Below are 18,596 nucleotides of genomic sequence, written 5' to 3'. Positions count from 1 at the left end.
CCAGCAGGTAGCCTAGTGGTTAGAGTGTTGGGCCAGTAACCGTAAAGGTTGCTAGATTGAATCCCCCGAGCTGACAAGGTAAAAATCTGTCGTTCTGCCCCTGAACAAGGCAGTAAACCCACTGTTCCTAGGCTGTCATTGAAAATAAGAATTTCTTCTTAACTGACTTGACTAGTTAAATAAATGTTCAATATAATAATCAGGAGACTTTTTATCTTCCAACTTTCATCCTCCTCCTCCTCATCCTCATCATCCTCCTTCACTGTTTGAAGAAATACTACTTCATCTCAAAACAGCATTATTCAGTACAGATGGTACCTGAGTGTGTTGAGGTGTTACAGAGACAGTATTTATCACAGATGAGTCCATATTGACGGTACCTGAGTGTGTTGAGGTGTTACAGAGACAGTATTTATCACAGATGAGTCCATATTGACGGTACCTGAGTGTGTTTGAGGCGTTACAGGGGCAGTGTTTATCACAGATGAGTCCATACAGTCCAGAGGGACAGAACCTGTCCTGACAGCTAGGACCTTTGAAGCCCTCGTCACACAGACAGGCCCCGTTGACATGGTAACACCTCGCTCTGTTCTGACAGTCACACTTATGTGCACACTGAGGACCATACGACCCTCCTGGACACTCCTCCTGACATCTGGAGAGAGAGAGAGACGGGGGAGAGAGAGAGACGGGGGAGAGAGAGAGACAAAGGGGGAGAGACAGAGGGGGGGCAGACAGACGGAGGGAGATAAAAGGAGAGAGAAAGAGAGAGAGAGGGAGAGCGAGAGAGAGGTGGGAGAGAGAAAGAAAGACAGGGAGATAAAAGGAGAGAGAGAGAGAGACAGAGAGGGAGAGAGAGGGGGGGAGAGAGGGTGAGAGAAGGGGGGAGAGACAGCATGTTGTTAATAGTCTGGCATGTGTAGTTTTCATTACACCACATAGAAACATTACCACTATCCATTATCATAACCATCTGGCCTCTGTTCCACCTCCCTAACTCACAGGACCTGCAGTTCATTACCATCATACATTATCATAACCATCTGGCCTCTGTTCCAACTCCCTAACTCACAGGACCTACAGTACATTACCACTATCCATTATCATAACCATCTGGCCTCTGTTCCACCTCCCTAACTCACAGAACCTACAGTACATTACCACTATCCATTATCATAACCATCTGGCCTCTGTTCCACCTCCCTAACTCACAGAACCTACAGTACATTACCACTATCCATTATCATAACCATCTGGCCTCTGTTCCACCTCCCTAACTCACAGGACCTACAGTACATTACCACTATCCATTATCATAACCATCTGGCCTCTGTTCCACCTCCCTAACTCACAGGACCTACAGTACATTACCACTATCCATTATCATAACCATCTGGCCTCTGTTCCACCTCCCTAACTCACAGGACCTTCAGTACATTATCACTATCCATTATCATAACCATCTGGCCTCTGTTCCACCTCCCTAACTCACAGGACCTACAGTACATTACCACTATCCATTATCATAACCATCTGGCCTCTGTTCCACCTCCCTAACTCACAGGACCTACAGTACATTACCACTCTCCATTATCATAACCATCTGGCCTCTGTTCCACCTCCCTAACTCACAGGACCTACAGTACATTACCATCATACATTATCATAACAATTTGTTCTACTGGTTACAGGTTACAACGTTACCTTCATTATCTCCACACCAACATGATATACTAGTAATGAGCTGATCCCATTCCAGTCCCAAACGGTATGTTCTCCATACAGCTTCATACACCTGTTACTGTACACCAATGGAGCCATGTTCTCCATACAGCTTCATACACCTGTTACTGTACACCAATGGAGCCATGTTCTCCAGCTTCATACACCTGTTACTGTACACCAATGGAGCCATGTTCTCCATACAGCTTCATACACCTGTTACTGTACACCAATGGAGCCATGTTCTCCAGCTTCATACACCTGTTACTGTACACCAATGGACCCATGTTCTCTATACAGCTTCATACACCTGTTACTGAACACCAATGGAGCCATGTTCTCCATACAGCTTCATACACCTGTTACTGTACACCAATGGAGCCATGTTCTCTATACAGCTTCATACACCTGTTACTGTAAACCAATGGAGCCATGTTCTCCATACAGCTTCATACACCTGTTACTGTACACCAATGGAGCCATGTTCTCCATACAGCTTCATATACCTGTTACTGTACACCAATGGACCCATGTTCTTCAGCTTCATACACCTGTTACTGTACACCAATGGAGCCATGTTCTCCATACAGCTTCATACACCTGTTACTGTACACCAATGGAGCCATGTTCTCCATACAGCTTCATATACCTGTTACTGTACACCAATGGAGCCATGTTCTCCATACAGCTTCATACACCTGTTACTGTACACCAATGGAGCCATGTTCTCCAGCTTCATACACCTGTTACTGAACACCAATGGAGCCATGTTCTCTAGCTTCATATACCTGTTACTGTACACCAATGGAGCCATGTTCTCCATACAGCTTCATACACCTGTTACTGTACACCAATGGAGCCATGTTCTCCATACAGCTTCATACACCTGTTACTGTACACCAATGGAGCCATGTTCTCCATACAGCTTCATACACCTGTTACTGTACACCAATGGACCCATGTTCTCCAGCTTCATACACCTGTTACTGTACACCAATGGACCCATGTTCTCCATACAGCTTCATACACCTGTTACTGTACACCAATGGACCCATGTTCTCCAGCTTCATACACCTGTTACTGTACACCAATGGAGCCATGTTCTCCAGCTTCATATACCTGTTACTGTACACCAATGGAGCCATGTTCTCCATACAGCTTCATACGCCTGTTACTGTACACCAATGGAGCCATGTTCTCCATACAGCTTCATACACCTGTTACTGTACACCAATGGAGCCATGTTCTCTATACAGCTTCATACACCTGTTACTGTACACCAATGGAGCCATGTTCTCCAGCTTCATACACCTGTTACTGTACACCAATGAAGCCACCATTACACCATAAACCTCATCACCATACATACAGCGACAGACAGGGACAACAGGACAGACAGACAGACAGACAGACAGACAGACAGACAGACAGACAGACAGACAGACAGACAGACAGACAGACAGACAGACAGACAGACAGACAGACAGACAGACAGACAGACAGACAGACAGACAGACAGACAGACCATTACCCCAGGGACAACAGGACAGACATTAGACAGAGTCCTGGATGATCGTACTCAAGGTGAATCCTCAGCCATTAATTGTTCTGAACACATCTCACAGCAGTGATGATGACTCTCTCTACATACAGAATAGTAATGATGAGGGGGGTTGACTCTCTCTACATACAGAATAGTAATGATGAGGGGGGTTGACTCTCTCTACATACAGAATAGTAATGATGAGGGGGGTTGACTCTCTCTACATACAGAATAGTAATGATGAGGGGGGTTGACTCTCTCTACATACAGAATAGTAATGATGAGGGGGGTTGACTCTCTCTACATACAGAATAGTAATGACTCTCTCTACATACAGAATAGTAATGATGAGGGGGGTTGACTCTCTCTACATACAGAATAGTAATGATGAGGGGGTTGACTCTCTCTACATACAGAATAGTAATGATGAGGGGGGTTGACTCTCTCTACATACAGAATAGTAATGATGAGGGGGGTTGACTCTCTCTACATACAGAATAGTGATGATGAGGGGGGTTGACTCTCTCTACATACAGAATAGTAATGATGAGGGGGGTTGACTCTCTCTACATACAGAATAGTAATGATGAGGGGGGTTAACTCTCTCTACATACAGAATAGTAATGATGAGGGGGGTTGACTCTCTCTACGTACAGAATAGTAATGATGAGGGGGTTGACTCTCTCTACGTACAGAATAGTAATGATGAGGGGGGTTGACTCTCTCTACATACAGAATAGTAATGATGAGGGGGGTTGACTCTCTCTACATACAGAATAGTAATGATGAGGGGGGTTGACTCTCTCTCTACATACAGAATAGTAATGATGAGGGGGGTTGACTCTCTCTACATACAGAATAGTAATGATGAGGGGGGTTAACTCTCTCTACATACAGAATAGTAATGATGAGGGGGGTTGACTCTCTCTACATACAGAATAGTAATGATGAGGGGGGTTGACTCTCTCTACATACAGAATAGTAATGATGAGGGGGGTTGACTCTCTCTACATACAGAATAGTAATGATGAGGGGGTTAACTCTCTCTACATACAGAATAGTAATGATGAGGGGGTTAACTCTCTCTACATACAGAATAGTGATGATGAGGGGGGTTGACTCTCTCTACATACAGAATAGTAATGATGAGGGGGGTTGACTCTCTCTACATACAGAATAGTAATGATGAGGGGGGGTTGACTCTCTCTACATACAGAATAGTAATGATGAGGGGGGTTGACTCTCTCTACATACAGAATAGTAATGATGAGGGGGTTGACTCTCTCTACATACAGAATAGTAATGATGAGGGGGGTTGACTCTCTCTACATACAGAATAGTAATGATGAGGGGGGTTAACTCTCTCTACATACAGAATAGTAATGATGAGGGGGGTTGACTCTCTACATACAGAATAGTATTGATGAGGGGGGGGTGGGAGGAACATAAAGTACACCTCCCCAGTACTTTACTTTGTCTGTGTCCCAAAACCACACCATATTCCCTATATAGTGCACTACTTTTGATTAGGGCCCTAGTGCCCTACTTTTGCCTGGTCAAGGGTAGTACACTACATAAAGAATAGGTTGCCATTTGGGTCGTAGCCAAAGTGAAATATACAATCTTCTGGCGTGATTACAACACGTCTATAACACAGCCATTAAAACCGAGATGAATCGCTCAATTAAATAATCTGGCTCGTTGGGTATCATGGCTATATCACAGAGACTTCCCATGGTCCTCATCTAGCAACACATTGGAATAGAGGGAGGGAGGGAGATGGAAGGAGAGAGGGAGGGAGGGAGGGAGGGAGGGAGGGAGGGAGGGAGGGAGGGAGGGAGGGAGGGAGGGAGGGAGGGAGGGAGGGAGGGAGGGAGGGAGGGAGGGAGATGGAAGGAGAGAGGGAGGGAGGGAGATGGAAGGAGAGAGGGAGGGAGGGAGATGGAAGGAGAGAGGGAGGGAGGGAGATGGAAGGAGAGAGGGAGGGAGGGAGATGGAAGGAGAGAGGGAGGGAGGGAGATGGAAGGAGAGAGGGCGGGATGGTGAGAGAAGTCAATCTGAAATGATTCCTCGCAGGCTAATACACCTGTCTGTGGTCTAAAGAATGGCTGTAATTTGGCCAGATTTAATATAAAGAGAGAGAGTGGGGGAGAAGGAGAGGGGAGAGAGAGAGGATGTGTGTGTGTGTGTGTGTGTGTGTGTGTGTGTGTGTGTGTGTGTGTGTGTGTGTGTGTGTGTGTGTGTGTGTGTGTGTGTGTGTGTGTGTGTGTGTGTGTGTGTGTGTGTGTGTGTGTGTGTGTGTGACAGGTTGGAAGAGAGGTATTCCTCTAGACAATGTGTCTAGCAGAGATAATAAATCTGTCTGCCAGAGAGAGAGGGGAGAGAGAGGAGAGAGAGGAGAGAGAGGAGAGAGAGAGAGAAAGAGAGAAAGAGAGAGAAAGAGCGCGAGAGAGAGCGCGAGAGAGAGAAAGAGAGAGGATAGAGAGAGAGAGGATAGAGAGAGAGAGAGAGAGAGAGAGGCAGAAAGAAAGAGAGATTAAGAAATTAGTTGACTAATAAAAGGAATACATTGGAACTTGCTGATACTTGAGGACATTTCCAGACAAACACTTGAAATCAAGTTGAAATATCTACATTCATGTGTGGAAAATACAAGTTGAAATATCTACATTCATGTGTGGAAAATAGAAGTTGAACTAAACGGAACGCCAATCCAGTCTTCCCATGTAGGCCTACACAGTGAAAGCTTCCATTCAGGGTGGCCACACATAGCGATGAAGTGTCCTATTTGACTGTTTCCTATGCCAAGCACAGTGCCCTACCGCTCTCCTCTGTAGCTGGAGGTTCTCTCTCTCTCTAATAAATAAAAGTGAAATAAACAATAAAAATGAACAGTAAATATTACACTCAGAAAAGGTAAAAAATAATTAAGACATTTTACTCTCTCTCCCTCCCCCCTTCTCTCTCTCTCTCTCTCTCAGCTGTCTTCTAGTTGGGCTATTCCCAAACAGAGGTTCTCTCAATGCCGTCGTCGGTACGCCAAATAAAAATGTGATTCACATTTTCAAACAGTCCATTTATATTTTCCAACAGGGCTATACATTTGGGTTAATGTTTTCCTTGCCTGAGTAGCCTCGTTTTCACTGCCAAAAATAAAATTAAACCATCTAGTTTTCAGCCAAATAACAAGCAAAAGCCATGACAGGGAGACATGGTGGAGCGTGCAAGCAGTTGCTCCCGACGCCACTCGAGTACACTGCAGCGTCCACCGAGAGGCTCTTGCTGCCAAGGGAATGACTGACAGGTTGAAAGACGTTTTGGACACTACAGATGGTTTTAATGGCGTTGTCCTGTATCCAGTACAATGGTCAAATAAAACGGTGAAATTAATCAAGATCGGATCTCTCTCTCTCTCTCTCTCTCTCTCTCTCTCTCTCTCTCTCTCTCTCTCTCTCTCTCTCGTCAGTGCACATATTGTGATGAAATGTCCTACTTCTTGAGGTGAAGTTGCCAAGCCCAGTGCCCTACCTCTCTCCGCTGTAGCCGGCGGTGCATTGGCACTGCCCACTGATGTGGTCACACAGACCTCTGTTCCGGCAGGGGCACTCCTGGCTGCAGTTGATGCCGTAGGTGCCAAACTGGCACGGCTGGGCACACACCGAGCCCTGAGGACCACACACATACACAACAAGGAGTCAGAAGAAATCCAAGGTTAACCAGCCAAATGTCTTTCAACATGCAGCAGTTGGAAAATCATTCAGAAAAACCATTATAACATTCCTGATAACATCATTAGAAAGGGTTTCTAAGAACATTACCACAGTAGACTGTTAGTCTGTGGTACATGTTGTGGTTTCTGAGAACACTACCACAGTAGACTGTTAGTCTGTGGTACATGTTGTGGTTTCTGAGAACACTACCACAGTAGACTGTTAGTCTGTGGTACATGTTGTGGTTTCTGAGAACACTACCACAGTAGACTGTTAGTCTGTGGTACATGTTGTGGTTTCTGAGAACACTACCACAGTAGACTGTTAGTCTGTGGTACATGTTGTGGTTTCTGAGAACACTACCACAGTAGACTGTTAGTCTGTGGTACATGTTGTGGTTTCTGAGAACACTACCACAGTAGACTGTTAGTCTGTGGTACATGTTGTGTTTTCTGAGAACACTACCACAGTAGACTGTTAGTCTGTGGTACATGTTGTGGTTTCTGGGAACAATGAGAAAACATAATTTAATAGATTCAGAGAGTTAGTGTGGTTTGACAGTAAGTACAGTAATGTTTTATAGATTCAGAGAGTTAGTGTGGTTTGACAGTAAGTACAGTAATGTTTTATAGATTCAGAGAGTTAGTGTGGTTTGACAGTAAGTACAGTAATGTTTTACAGATTCAGAGAGTTAGTGTGGTTTGACAGTAAGTACAGTAATATTTTACAGATTCAGAGAGTTAGTGTGGTTTGACAGTAAGTACAGTAATGTTTTACAGATTCAGAGAGTTAGTGTGGTTTGACAGTAAGTACAGTAATGTTTTATAGATTCAGAGAGTTAGTGTGGTTTGACAGTAAGTACAGTAATGTTTTTATAGATTCAGAGAGTTAGTGTGGTTTGACAGTAAGTACAGTAATGTTTTATAGATTCAGAGAGTTAGTGTGGTTTGACAGTAAGTACAGTAATGTTTTATAGATTCAGAGAGTTAGTGTGGTTTGACAGTAAGTACAGTAATGTTTTATAGATTCAGAGAGTTAGTGTGGTTTGACAGTAAGTACAGTAATGTAGAAGGCTGTGGACTGTGAATAAAGCTGTCTGGTAGAAGGCTGTGGACTGTGAATAAAGCTGTCTGGTAGAAGGCTGTGGACTGTGAATAAAGCTGTCTGGTAGAAGGCTGTGGACTGTGAATAAAGCTGTCTGGTAGAAGGCCGTGGACTGTGAATAAAGCTGTCTGGTAGAAGGCCGTGGACTGTGAATAAAGCTGTCTGGTAGAAGGCTGTGGACTGTGAATAAAGCTGTCTGGTAGAAGGCTGTGGACTGTGAATAAAGCTGTCTGGTAGAAGGCTGTGGACTGTGAATAAAGCTGTCTGGTAGAAGGCTGTGGACTGTGAATAAAGCTGTCTGGTAGAAGGCTGTGGACTGTGAATAAAGCTGTCTGGTAGAAGGCCGTGGACTGTGAATAAAGCTGTCTGGTAGAAGGCTGTGGACTGTGAATAAAGCTGTCTGGTAGAAGGCTGTGGACTGTGAATAAAGCTGTCTGGTAGAAGGCTGTGGACTGTGAATAAAGCTGTCTGGTAGAAGGCTGTGGACTGTGAATAAAGCTGTAGAAAAGGAGAGTGTGTAATTGTGTGTGGTGTCTGGGTCGTACCATCCATCCAGCGGGGCAGGAGCACTCCCCCGTGACGTGATGGCACGTTCCACCGTTCTGACACGGGCAACGCAGCTCACACTGGGCGCCATGACTACCAGAGGGACACCGCTCACCACAGCTGAAGGGACACGGGAAGAGACCAGTGGAGACATCATGAGACCCACCTAAACTGTGTGATGTAATGTATTGAAGCACCCACACATAGCCTGGTGTCTGATCTGTACTGTGTAATGTATTGAAGCCCCCACACATAGCCTGGTGTCTGATCTGTACTGTGTAATGTAATGTATTGAAGCCCCCACACATAGCCTGGTGTCTGATCTGTACTGTGTAATGTAATGTATTGAAGCCCCCACACATAGCCTGGTGTCTGATCTGAACTGTGTAATGTATTGAAGCCCCCACACATAGCCTGGTGTCTGATCTGTACTGTGTAATGTAATGTATTGAAGCACCCACACATAGCCTGGTGTCTGAGGGTACTGTGTAATGTAATGTATTGAAGCCCCCACACATAGCCTGGTGTCTGATCTGTACTGTGTAATGTAATGTATTGAAGCCCCCACACATAGCCTGGTGTCTGATCTGTACTGTGTGATGTAATGTATTGAAGCCCCCACACATAGCCTGGTGTCTGATCTGTACTGTGTAATGTAATGTATTGAAGCCCCCACACATAGCCTGGTGTCTGATCTGTACTGTGTAATGTAATGTATTGAAGCCCCCACACATAGCCTGGTGTCTGATCTGTACTGTGTAATGTATTGAAGCACCCACACATAGCCTGGTGTCTGATCTGTACTGTGTAATGTATTGAAGCACCCACACATAGCCTGGTGTCTGATCTGTACTGTGTAATGTAATGTATTGAAGCACCCACACATAGCCTGGTGTCTGATCTGTACTGTGTAATGTAATGTATTGAAGCCCCCACACATAGCCTGGTGTCTGATCTGTACTGTGTAATGTAATGTATTGAAGCCCCCACACATAGCCTGGTGTCTGATCTGAACTGTGTAATGTAATGTATTGAAGCACCCACACATAGCCTGGTGTCTGATCTGTACTGTGTAATGTAATGTATTGAAGCCCCCACACATAGCCTGGTGTCTGATCTGTACTGTGTAATGTAGTATTGAAGCACCCCACACATAGCCTGGTGTCTGATCTGTACTGTGTAATGTAATTGAAGCCCCCACACATAGCCTGGTGTCTGATCTGTACTGTGTAATGTAATGTGAAGCACCCACACATAGCCTGGTGTCTGATCTGAACTGTGTAATGTATTGAAGCACCCACACATAGCCTGGTGTCTGATCTGAACTGTGTAATGTAATGTATTGAAGCCCCCACACATAGCCTGGTGTCTGATCTGTACTGTGTAATGTAATGTATTGAAGCCCCCACACATAGCCTGGTGTCTGATATGAACTGTGTAATGTATTGAAGCCCCCACACATAGCCTGGTGTCTGATCTGTACTGTGTAATGTATTGAAGCCCCCACACATAGCCTGGTGTCTGATCTGTACTGTGTAATGTATTGAAGCCCCCACACATAGCCTGGTGTCTGATCTGTACTGTGTAATGTATTGAAGCCCCCACACATAGCCTGGTGTCTGATCTGTACTGTGTAATGTATTGAAGCCCCCACACATAGCCTGGTGTCTGATCTGTACTGTGTAATGTAATGTATTGAAGCCCCCACACATAGCCTGGTGTCTGATCTGTACTGTGTAATGTAATGTATTGAAGCCCCCACACATAGCCTGGTGTCTGATCTGTACTGTGTAATGTAATGTATTGAAGCACCCACACATAGCCTGGTGTCTGATCTGTACTGTGTAATGTAATGTATTGAAGCCCCCACACATAGCCTGGTGTCTGATCTGTACTGTGTAATGTAATGTATTGAAGCCCCCACACATAGCCTGGTGTCTGATCTGTACTGTGTTGTAATGTATTGAAGCCCCCACACATAGCCTGGTGTCTGATCTGTACTGTGTAATGTAATGTATTGAAGCCCCCACACATAGCCTGGTGTCTGATCTGTACTGTGTAATGTATTGAAGCCCCCACACATAGCCTGGTGTCTGATCTGTACTGTGTAATGTATTGAAGCCCCCACACATAGCCTGGTGTCTGATCTGTACTGTGTAATGTATTGAAGCACCCACACATAGCCTGGTGTCTGATCTGTACTGTGTAATGTAATGTATTGAAGCCCCCACACATAGCCTGGTGTCTGATCTGTACTGTGTGATGTAATGTATTGAAGCACCCACACATAGCCTGGTGTCTGATCTGTACTGTGTAATGTAATGTATTGAAGCCCCCACACATAGCCTGGTGTCTGATCTGTACTGTGTGATGTAATGTATTGAAGCACCCACACATAGCCTGGTGTCTGATCTGTACTGTGTAATGTAATGTATTGAAGCACCCACACATAGCCTGGTGTCTGATCTGTACTGTGTAATGTAATGTATTGAAGCCCCCACACATAGCCTGGTGTCTGATCTGTACTGTGTAATGTATTGAAGCACCCACACATAGCCTGGTGTCTGATCTGTACTGTGTAATGTAATGTATTGAAGCACCCACACATAGCCTGGTGTCTGATCTGTATGTGTCTTACCCAACTCCATTGTTATATACATGTATAGTTGTTATATATACAGTACTGTCACGTATACGCCCTCTCTGACCTCTAGGTCATCAGGCTGCCGATTATCCTGCACACCTGTCACCATCGTCTAGCTCACCTGCGCCTCATGACACTCACCTGGACTCCAATACCTCCTTGATTATCTTCCCTATATCTGTCACTCCCCTTGGTTCTTTCCTCAGGTGTTATTGACTCTGTTTTGATGTCGGTGTGTTGTTTGTGTTTCCTGTTTGTTGTTTCTTATATTTATTAAAACACTCACTCCCTGAACTTGCTTCCTGACTCTCAGCGTAATCGTTACATGTATGTACAGTTGTTTTATATATATATATATATATATATATATATATATATATATAGAGTTATATATACAGTATCAGTCAAAAGTTTGGCCACACCTACTCTTTCAAGGTTTTTTTTCTTTTTTTCGCTATTTTCTACATTGTAGAATGATAGTGGAGACATCGAAACTATGAAATAACATGTAAAATCATGTAGTAACCCAAAAAGTGTTAAACAAATCAAATTATACTCGAGATTCTTCAAAGTAGACACCCTTTGCCTTGATGACAGCTTTGCACAATCTTGGTATTCTCTCAACCAGCTCCATGAGGTAGTCACCTGGAATGCATTTCAATTAACAGGTGTGCCTTGTTAAAAGTTAATTTGTGGAATTTCTTTCCTTCTTAATGCGATTGAGCCAATCAGTTGTGTTGTGACAAGGTAGGGTGTTCTTCCATGCCATCCCTAGAAGGGGTGCGTCACTTGAGTGGGTTGAGTCACTGACGTGGTCTTCCTGTCTGGGTTGGCATCCCCCCTTGGGAGATCTTTGTGGGCTATACTCGGCCTTGTCTCAGGATGGTAAGTTGGTGTTTCGGAACTCCAATTTGAGCAGCAGCAGCTGAAAAATGAGCTCCTACAAATATTGAAATTGACATGGTTTTTAGAGTGAAGTACATTGGAAAAAAGCAAAAGAAAACTGCAAGACTGAATAGGAGAAAAAACAAGCAACAAACAAAGAAGATAGGCTTTTGAAAAATAACTATTTTTCATAAAATTGTAGTTATCTTAGCTAGCTGAATTGTTTACCAGTTGCTAAGCAGTTGCTAGGGACTCTTTTGGAAGAAGCTAGCTAGCTAACGAAGAACAACAAAGAATATCTAGTTAACAGAAGAAAAGAAAGAGAAAATCAGGACAGAAGAAAAAGGATATCAAAGTGAAACAGTTCTCTAAAGACACAAGAGACAATAATACAAGAAACAACACTTCTGTAGCTTGTCAACTATGTGTCTGTCTATCCCTGTTCTCTCCTCTCTGCACAGGCCATACAAACGCTTCACACCGCGTGGGCGCTGCCACTCTAACCTGGTGGTCCCAGCGCGCACGACCCACGTGGAGTTCCAGGTCTCCGGCAGCCTCTGGAACTGCCGGTCTGCAGCCAACAAGGCTGAGTTCATCTCAGCCTATGCTACCCTCCAGTCCCTAGACTTCCTGGCGCTGACGGAAACATGGATTACCACAGATAACACTGCTACTCCTACTGCTCTCTCTTCGTCTGCCCACGTGTTCTCGCATACCCCTAGAGCATCGAGCCAGCGGGGTGGTGGCACTGGAATCCTCATCTCTCCCAAGTGGACATTCTCTCTTTCTCCCCTGACCCATCTCTCTATCTCCTCATTTGAATTCCATGCTGTCACAGTTACCAGCCCTTTCAAGCTTAACATCCTTATCATTTATCGCCCTCCAGGTTCCCTTGGAGAGTTCATCAATGAGCTTGACGCCTTGATAAGTTCCTTTCCTGAGGATGGCTCAGCTCTCACAGTTCTGGGTGACTTTAACCTCCCCACGTCTACCTTTGACTCATTCCTCTCTGCCTCCTTCTTTCCACTCCTCTCCTCTTTTGACCTCACCCTCTCACCTTCCCCCCCTACTCACAAGGCAGGCAATACGCTTGACCTCATCTTTACTAGATGCTGTTCTTCCACTAATCTCATTGCAACTCCCCTCCAAATCTCCGACCACTACCTTGTATCCTTTTCCCTCTTGCTCTCATCCAACACTTCTCACTCTGCCCCTACTCGGATGGTATTGCGCCGTCCCAACCTTCGCTCTCTCTCTCCCGCTACTCTCTCCTCTTCCATCCTATCATCTCTTCCCTCTGCTCAAACCTTCTCCAACCTATCTCCTGATTCTGCCTCCTCAACCCTCCTCTCCTCCCTTTCTGCATCCTTTGATTTTCTCTGTCCCCTATGCTCCAGGCCGGCTCGGTCCTCCCCTCCTGCTCCGTGGCTCGACGACTCACTACGAGCTCACAGAACAGGGCTCCGGGCAGCCGAGCGGAAATGGGGGAAAACTCGCCTCCCTGCGGACCTGGCATCCTTTCACTCCCTCCTCTCTACATTCTCCTCTTCTGTCTCTGCTGCTAAAGCCACTTTCTACCACTCTAAATTCCAAGCATCTGCCTCTAACCCTAGGAAGCTCTTTTCTACCTTCTCCTCCCTCCTAAATCCTCCTCCCCCTCCCCCCCCTCCTCCCTCTCTGCGGATGACTTCGTCAGCCATTTTGAAAAGAAGGTTGACGATATCCGATCCTCGTTTGCTAAGTCAAACGACACCGCTGGTCCTGCTCACACTGCCCTACCCTGTGCTTTGACCTCTTTCTCCCCTCTCTCTCCAGATGAAATCTCGCGTCTTGTGACGGCCGGCCGCCCAACAACCTGCCCACTTGACCCGATCCCCTCCTCTCTTCTCCAGACCATTTCCGGAGACCTTCTCCCCTTCCTCACCTCGCTCATCAACTCATCCTTGACCGCTGGCTATGTCCCTTCCGTCTTCAAGAGAGCGAGAGTTGCACCCCTTCTGAAAAAAACCTACACTCGATCCCTCCGATGTCAACAACTACAGACCAGTATCCCTTCTTTCTTTTCTCTCCAAAACTCTTGAACGTGCCGTCCTTGGCCAGCTCTCCTGCTATCTCTCTCAGAATGACCTTCTTGATCCTAATCAGTCAGGTTTCAAGACTGGGCATTCAACTGAGACTGCTCTTCTCTGTGTCACGGAGGCTCTCCGCACTGCTAAAGCTAACTCTCTCTCCTCTGCTCTCATCCTTCTAGACCTATCTGCTGCCTTTGATACTGTGAACCATCAGATCCTCCTCTCCACCCTCTCCGAGTTGGGCATCTCCGGCGCGGCCCACGCTTGGATTGCGTCCTACCTGACAGGTCGCTCCTACCAGGTGGCGTGGCGAGAATCTGTCTCCGCACCATGCGCTCTCACCACTGGTGTCCCCCAGGGCTCTGTTCTAGGCCCTCTCCTATTCTCGCTATACACCAAGTCACTTGGCTCTGTCATATCCTCACATGGTCTCTCCTATCATTGCTATGCAGACGACACACAATTAATCTTCTCCTTTCCCCCTTCTGATAACCAGGCGGCGAATCGCATCTCTGCATGTCTGTCAGACATATCAGTGTGGATGACGGATCACCAGCTCAAGCTGAACCTCGGCAAGACGGAGCTGCTCTTCCTCCCGGGGAAGGACTGCCCGTTCCATGATCTCGCCATCACGGTTGACAACTCCCTTGTGTCCTCCTCCCAGAGTGCTAAGAACCTTGGCGTGATCCTGGACAACACCCTGTCGTTCTCCACTAACATCAAGGCGGTGACCCGATCCTGTAGGTTCATGCTCTACAACATTCGCAGAGTACGACCCTGCCTCACACAGGAAGCGGCGCAGGTCCTAATCCAGGCACTTGTCATCTCCCGTCTGGATTACTGCAACTCGCTGTTGGCTGGGCTCCCTGCCTGTGCCATTAAACCCCTACAACTCATCCAGAACGCCGCAGCCCGTCTGGTGTTCAACCTTCCCAAGTTCTCTCACGTCACCCCGCTCCTCCGCTCTCTCCACTGGCTTCCAGTTGTAGCTCGCATCCGCTACAAGACCATGGTGATTGCCTACGGAGCTGTGAAGGGAACGGCACCTCCATACCTTCAGGCTATGATCAGGCCCTACACCCAAACAAGGGCACTGCGTTCATCCACCTCTGGCCTGCTGGCCCCCCTACCTCTGAGGAAGCACAGTTCCCGCTCAGCCCAGTCAAAACTGTTCGCTGCTCAGGCACCCCAATGGTGGAACAAGCTCCCTCACGACGCCAGGACAGCGGAGTCAATCACCACCTTCCGGAGACACCTGAAACCCCACCTCTTTAAGGAATACCTAGGATAGGATAAAGTAATCCTTCTAACCCCCCCCCTTAAAAGATTTAGATGCACTATTGTAAAGTGGTTGTTCCACTGGATATCATAAGGTGAATGCACCAATTTGTAAGTCGCTCTGGATAAGAGCGTCTGCTAAATGACTTAAATGTAATGTAATGTAAATGTGTTTGAAGATATCCCTCTAGTGGTGTGGGGGCTGTGCTTGGCAAAGTGGGTGGGGTTGTATCCTGCCTGTTTGGCTCTGTCTGGGGTATCATCAGATGGGGCCACAGAGTCTCCTGACCCCTCCTGTCTCAGCCTCCAGTATTTATACTGCAGTAGTTTATGTGTCGGGGGGCTAGGGTCAGTCTGTTATATCTGGAGTATTTCTCCTGTCTTATCTGGTGTCCTGTGTCAATTTAAGTATGCTCTCTCTAATTCTCTCTTTCTTTCTTTCTTTCTCTCTTTCTTTCTTTCTCTCTCTTGGAGGACCTGAGGCCAAGGACCATGCCTCAGGACTACCTGGCATGATGACTCCTTGCTGTCCCCAGTCCACCTGGCCGTGCTGCTGCTCCAGTTTCAACTATTCTGCCTGCGGCTATGGAACCCTGACCTGTTCACCGGACGTGCTACCTGTCCCAGACCTGCTGTTTTCAACTCTCTAGAGACAGCAGGAGCGGTAGAGATACTCTCAATGATCGGCTATGAAAAGCCAACTGACATTTAATCTTGAGGTGCTGACTTGTTGTACCCTCGACAACTACTGTGATTATTATTATCTGACCATGCTGGTCATTTATGAACATTTGAACATCTTGGCCATGTTCTGTTATAATCTCCACCCGGCACAGCCAGAAGAGGACTGGCCACCCCTCATAGCCTGGTTCCTCTCTAGGTTTCTTCCTAGGTTTTGGCCTTTCTAGGGAGTTTTTCCTAGCCACCGTGCTTCTACACCTGCATTGTTTGTTATTTGGGGTTTTAGGCTGGGTACAGCACTTTGAGACATCAGCTGATGTAAGAAGGGCTATATAAATACATTTGATTTGATTTGATTTAGGGGTGGTATACAGAAGATAGCCCTATTTAGTAAAAGGCCAAGTCCATATTATGGCAAGAACAGCTCAAATAAGCAAAGAGAAACGACAGTCCATCATTACTTTAAGACATGAAGGTCAGTCAAAGCGAAACATTTCTAGAGCGTTGAAAGTTTCTTCAAGTGCAGTCGCAAAAACCATCAAGCGCTATGATGAAACTGGCTCTCATGAGGACCGCCACAGGAAAGGAAGACCCAGAGTTACCTCTGCTGCAGAGGATAAGTTCATTAGAGTTAACTGCACTGCAGATTGCAGCCCCAAAAATGTTTTTCACAGAGTTCAAGTAACAGACACATCTCAACATCAACTGTTCAGAGGAGACTGTGTGAATCAGGCCTTTATGGTCAAATTGCTGCTAAGAAACCACTACTAAAGGACACCAAAAAAGAAGAAGAGACTTGCTTGGGCCAAGAAACACGAGCAATGGACATTAGACCGGTGGAAATCTGTCCTTTGGTCTGATGAGTCCAAATTTGAGATTTTTGGTTCCAACCGCCGTGTCTGTGAGACACGGTGTGGGTGAAAGGATGATCTCCACATGTGTGGTTCCCACCGTGAAGCATGGAGGAGGAGGTGCTTTGCTGGTGACACTTTCTGTGATTTATTTAGAATTCAAGGCACACTTAACCAGCATGGCTACCACAGTATTCTGCAGCGAAACGCCATCCCATCTGGTTTGGGCTTAGTGGGACTATCGTTTGTTTTTCAACAGGGCAATGACCCAAAACACACCCCCATGCTGTGTAAGGCATATTTGACCAGTGAGAGTGATGGAGTGCTGCGTCAGATGACCTGGCCTCCACAATCACACGACCTCAACCCAACTGAGATGGTTAGGGATGAGTTGGAACGCAGATTGAAAGAAAAGCAGCCAACAAGTGCTCTGTTGGGAACTCTGTTGGAAAAGCATTCCTCATGAAGCTGGTTGAGAGAATAGCTAAGAGTGTGCAAAGCTGTCATCAAGGCAAAGGGTGGCTACTTTGAAGAATTTTAAAATAAAAATATATTTTGATTTGTTTAAAGCTTTTTGGTTACTACATGATTCCATATGTGTTATTTCATAGTTTTGATGTCTTCACTATTATTCTACAATGTAGAAAATATTCAAAATTAAGAAAAGCCCTTGAATGAGTAGCTATATCCAAACAGACTGGTACTGTATATATAGTTGTCACTTTGACTACCGATGTTAAACAGCATATACACTTTCAGATTCATCGCTCAACCTGGACCAGAGGAGAACAGTAGATAAGATAACCAGTTAACAGTAAGGGAAAAGTGCAGACACTCACAATGCCCCGGTAAACAGATGAGTCATCCCATCAACTTAAAACAATCTCCTACATCACCTGGAGCCCCTGAGGACAAACCCCTACACAATAAACGGGAAACAGTAGGTGTCATGATAGTCATAGGGTCATAGACTGATGAGGTGACTGAAGACACTCACATAGCCCCGGTGTATCCCGGTGAACAGAGGCACTCTCCGGTCTCGTGATGGCAGGTGGCACCGTTGAGACACTGGCACTCTAGCTGGCATCCCTTCCCGTAGAGCCCTGCCTCACACAGCTCCTCGCAGCGCCAGCCCTGGTACCCATCCGTACACACACACGCCCCCGTGATAGGGTTACACTGGGCCCGGTTCTGACACTGGCACCGGTTAGTGCAGTGGGGGCCCCAGAAGTCAGCCTGACAACCTGGAGAGAGAGAGAGGTACACAAAACATTAAACATGACAACCTGGAGAGAGAGAGAGAGAGAGAGGTACACAAAACATTAAACATGACAACCTGGAGAGAGAGAGAGAGAGAGAGAGGTACACAAAACACTAAACATGACAACCTGGAGAGAGAGAGAGAGAGAGAGAGAGGTACATAAAACATTAAACATGACAACCTGGAGAGAGAGAGAGAGAGAGAGAGTTACACAAAACATTAAACATGACAACCTGGAAGAGAGAGAGAGAGAGAGAGAGAGGTACACAAAACATTAAACATGACAACCTGGAGAGAGA

At 46.0% G+C, this 18,596-nt stretch overlaps 1 protein-coding gene across 2 annotated transcripts in view; it reads right to left on the bottom strand.

Annotated features, from left to right (window-relative positions):
- LOC106593436 (multiple epidermal growth factor-like domains protein 11) overlaps positions 1-18,596 on the bottom strand; it is a 380,364-nt gene that overhangs the window by 155,155 nt on the left and 206,613 nt on the right. For both annotated transcript variants that reach the window (XM_045708336.1, XM_045708337.1), the window contains exons 7-10: positions 18,034-18,280; positions 8,625-8,745; positions 6,794-6,930; positions 443-655 (exon numbers count right to left, since the gene is read on the bottom strand). In XM_045708336.1, the coding sequence (XP_045564292.1) occupies positions 443-655; positions 6,794-6,930; positions 8,625-8,745; positions 18,034-18,280 (718 nt within the window). The remainder of the gene's footprint in view (positions 1-442; positions 656-6,793; positions 6,931-8,624; positions 8,746-18,033; positions 18,281-18,596) is intronic.

Source organism: Salmo salar, chromosome ssa26 (genome assembly GCF_905237065.1).
Source record: "Salmo salar chromosome ssa26, Ssal_v3.1, whole genome shotgun sequence".
NCBI classification, from domain to species: domain Eukaryota; kingdom Metazoa; phylum Chordata; class Actinopteri; order Salmoniformes; family Salmonidae; genus Salmo; species Salmo salar.
The sequence above is the reverse complement of the archived record's forward strand: the minus strand, read 5'-3'. Positions and strand labels throughout refer to the sequence as shown.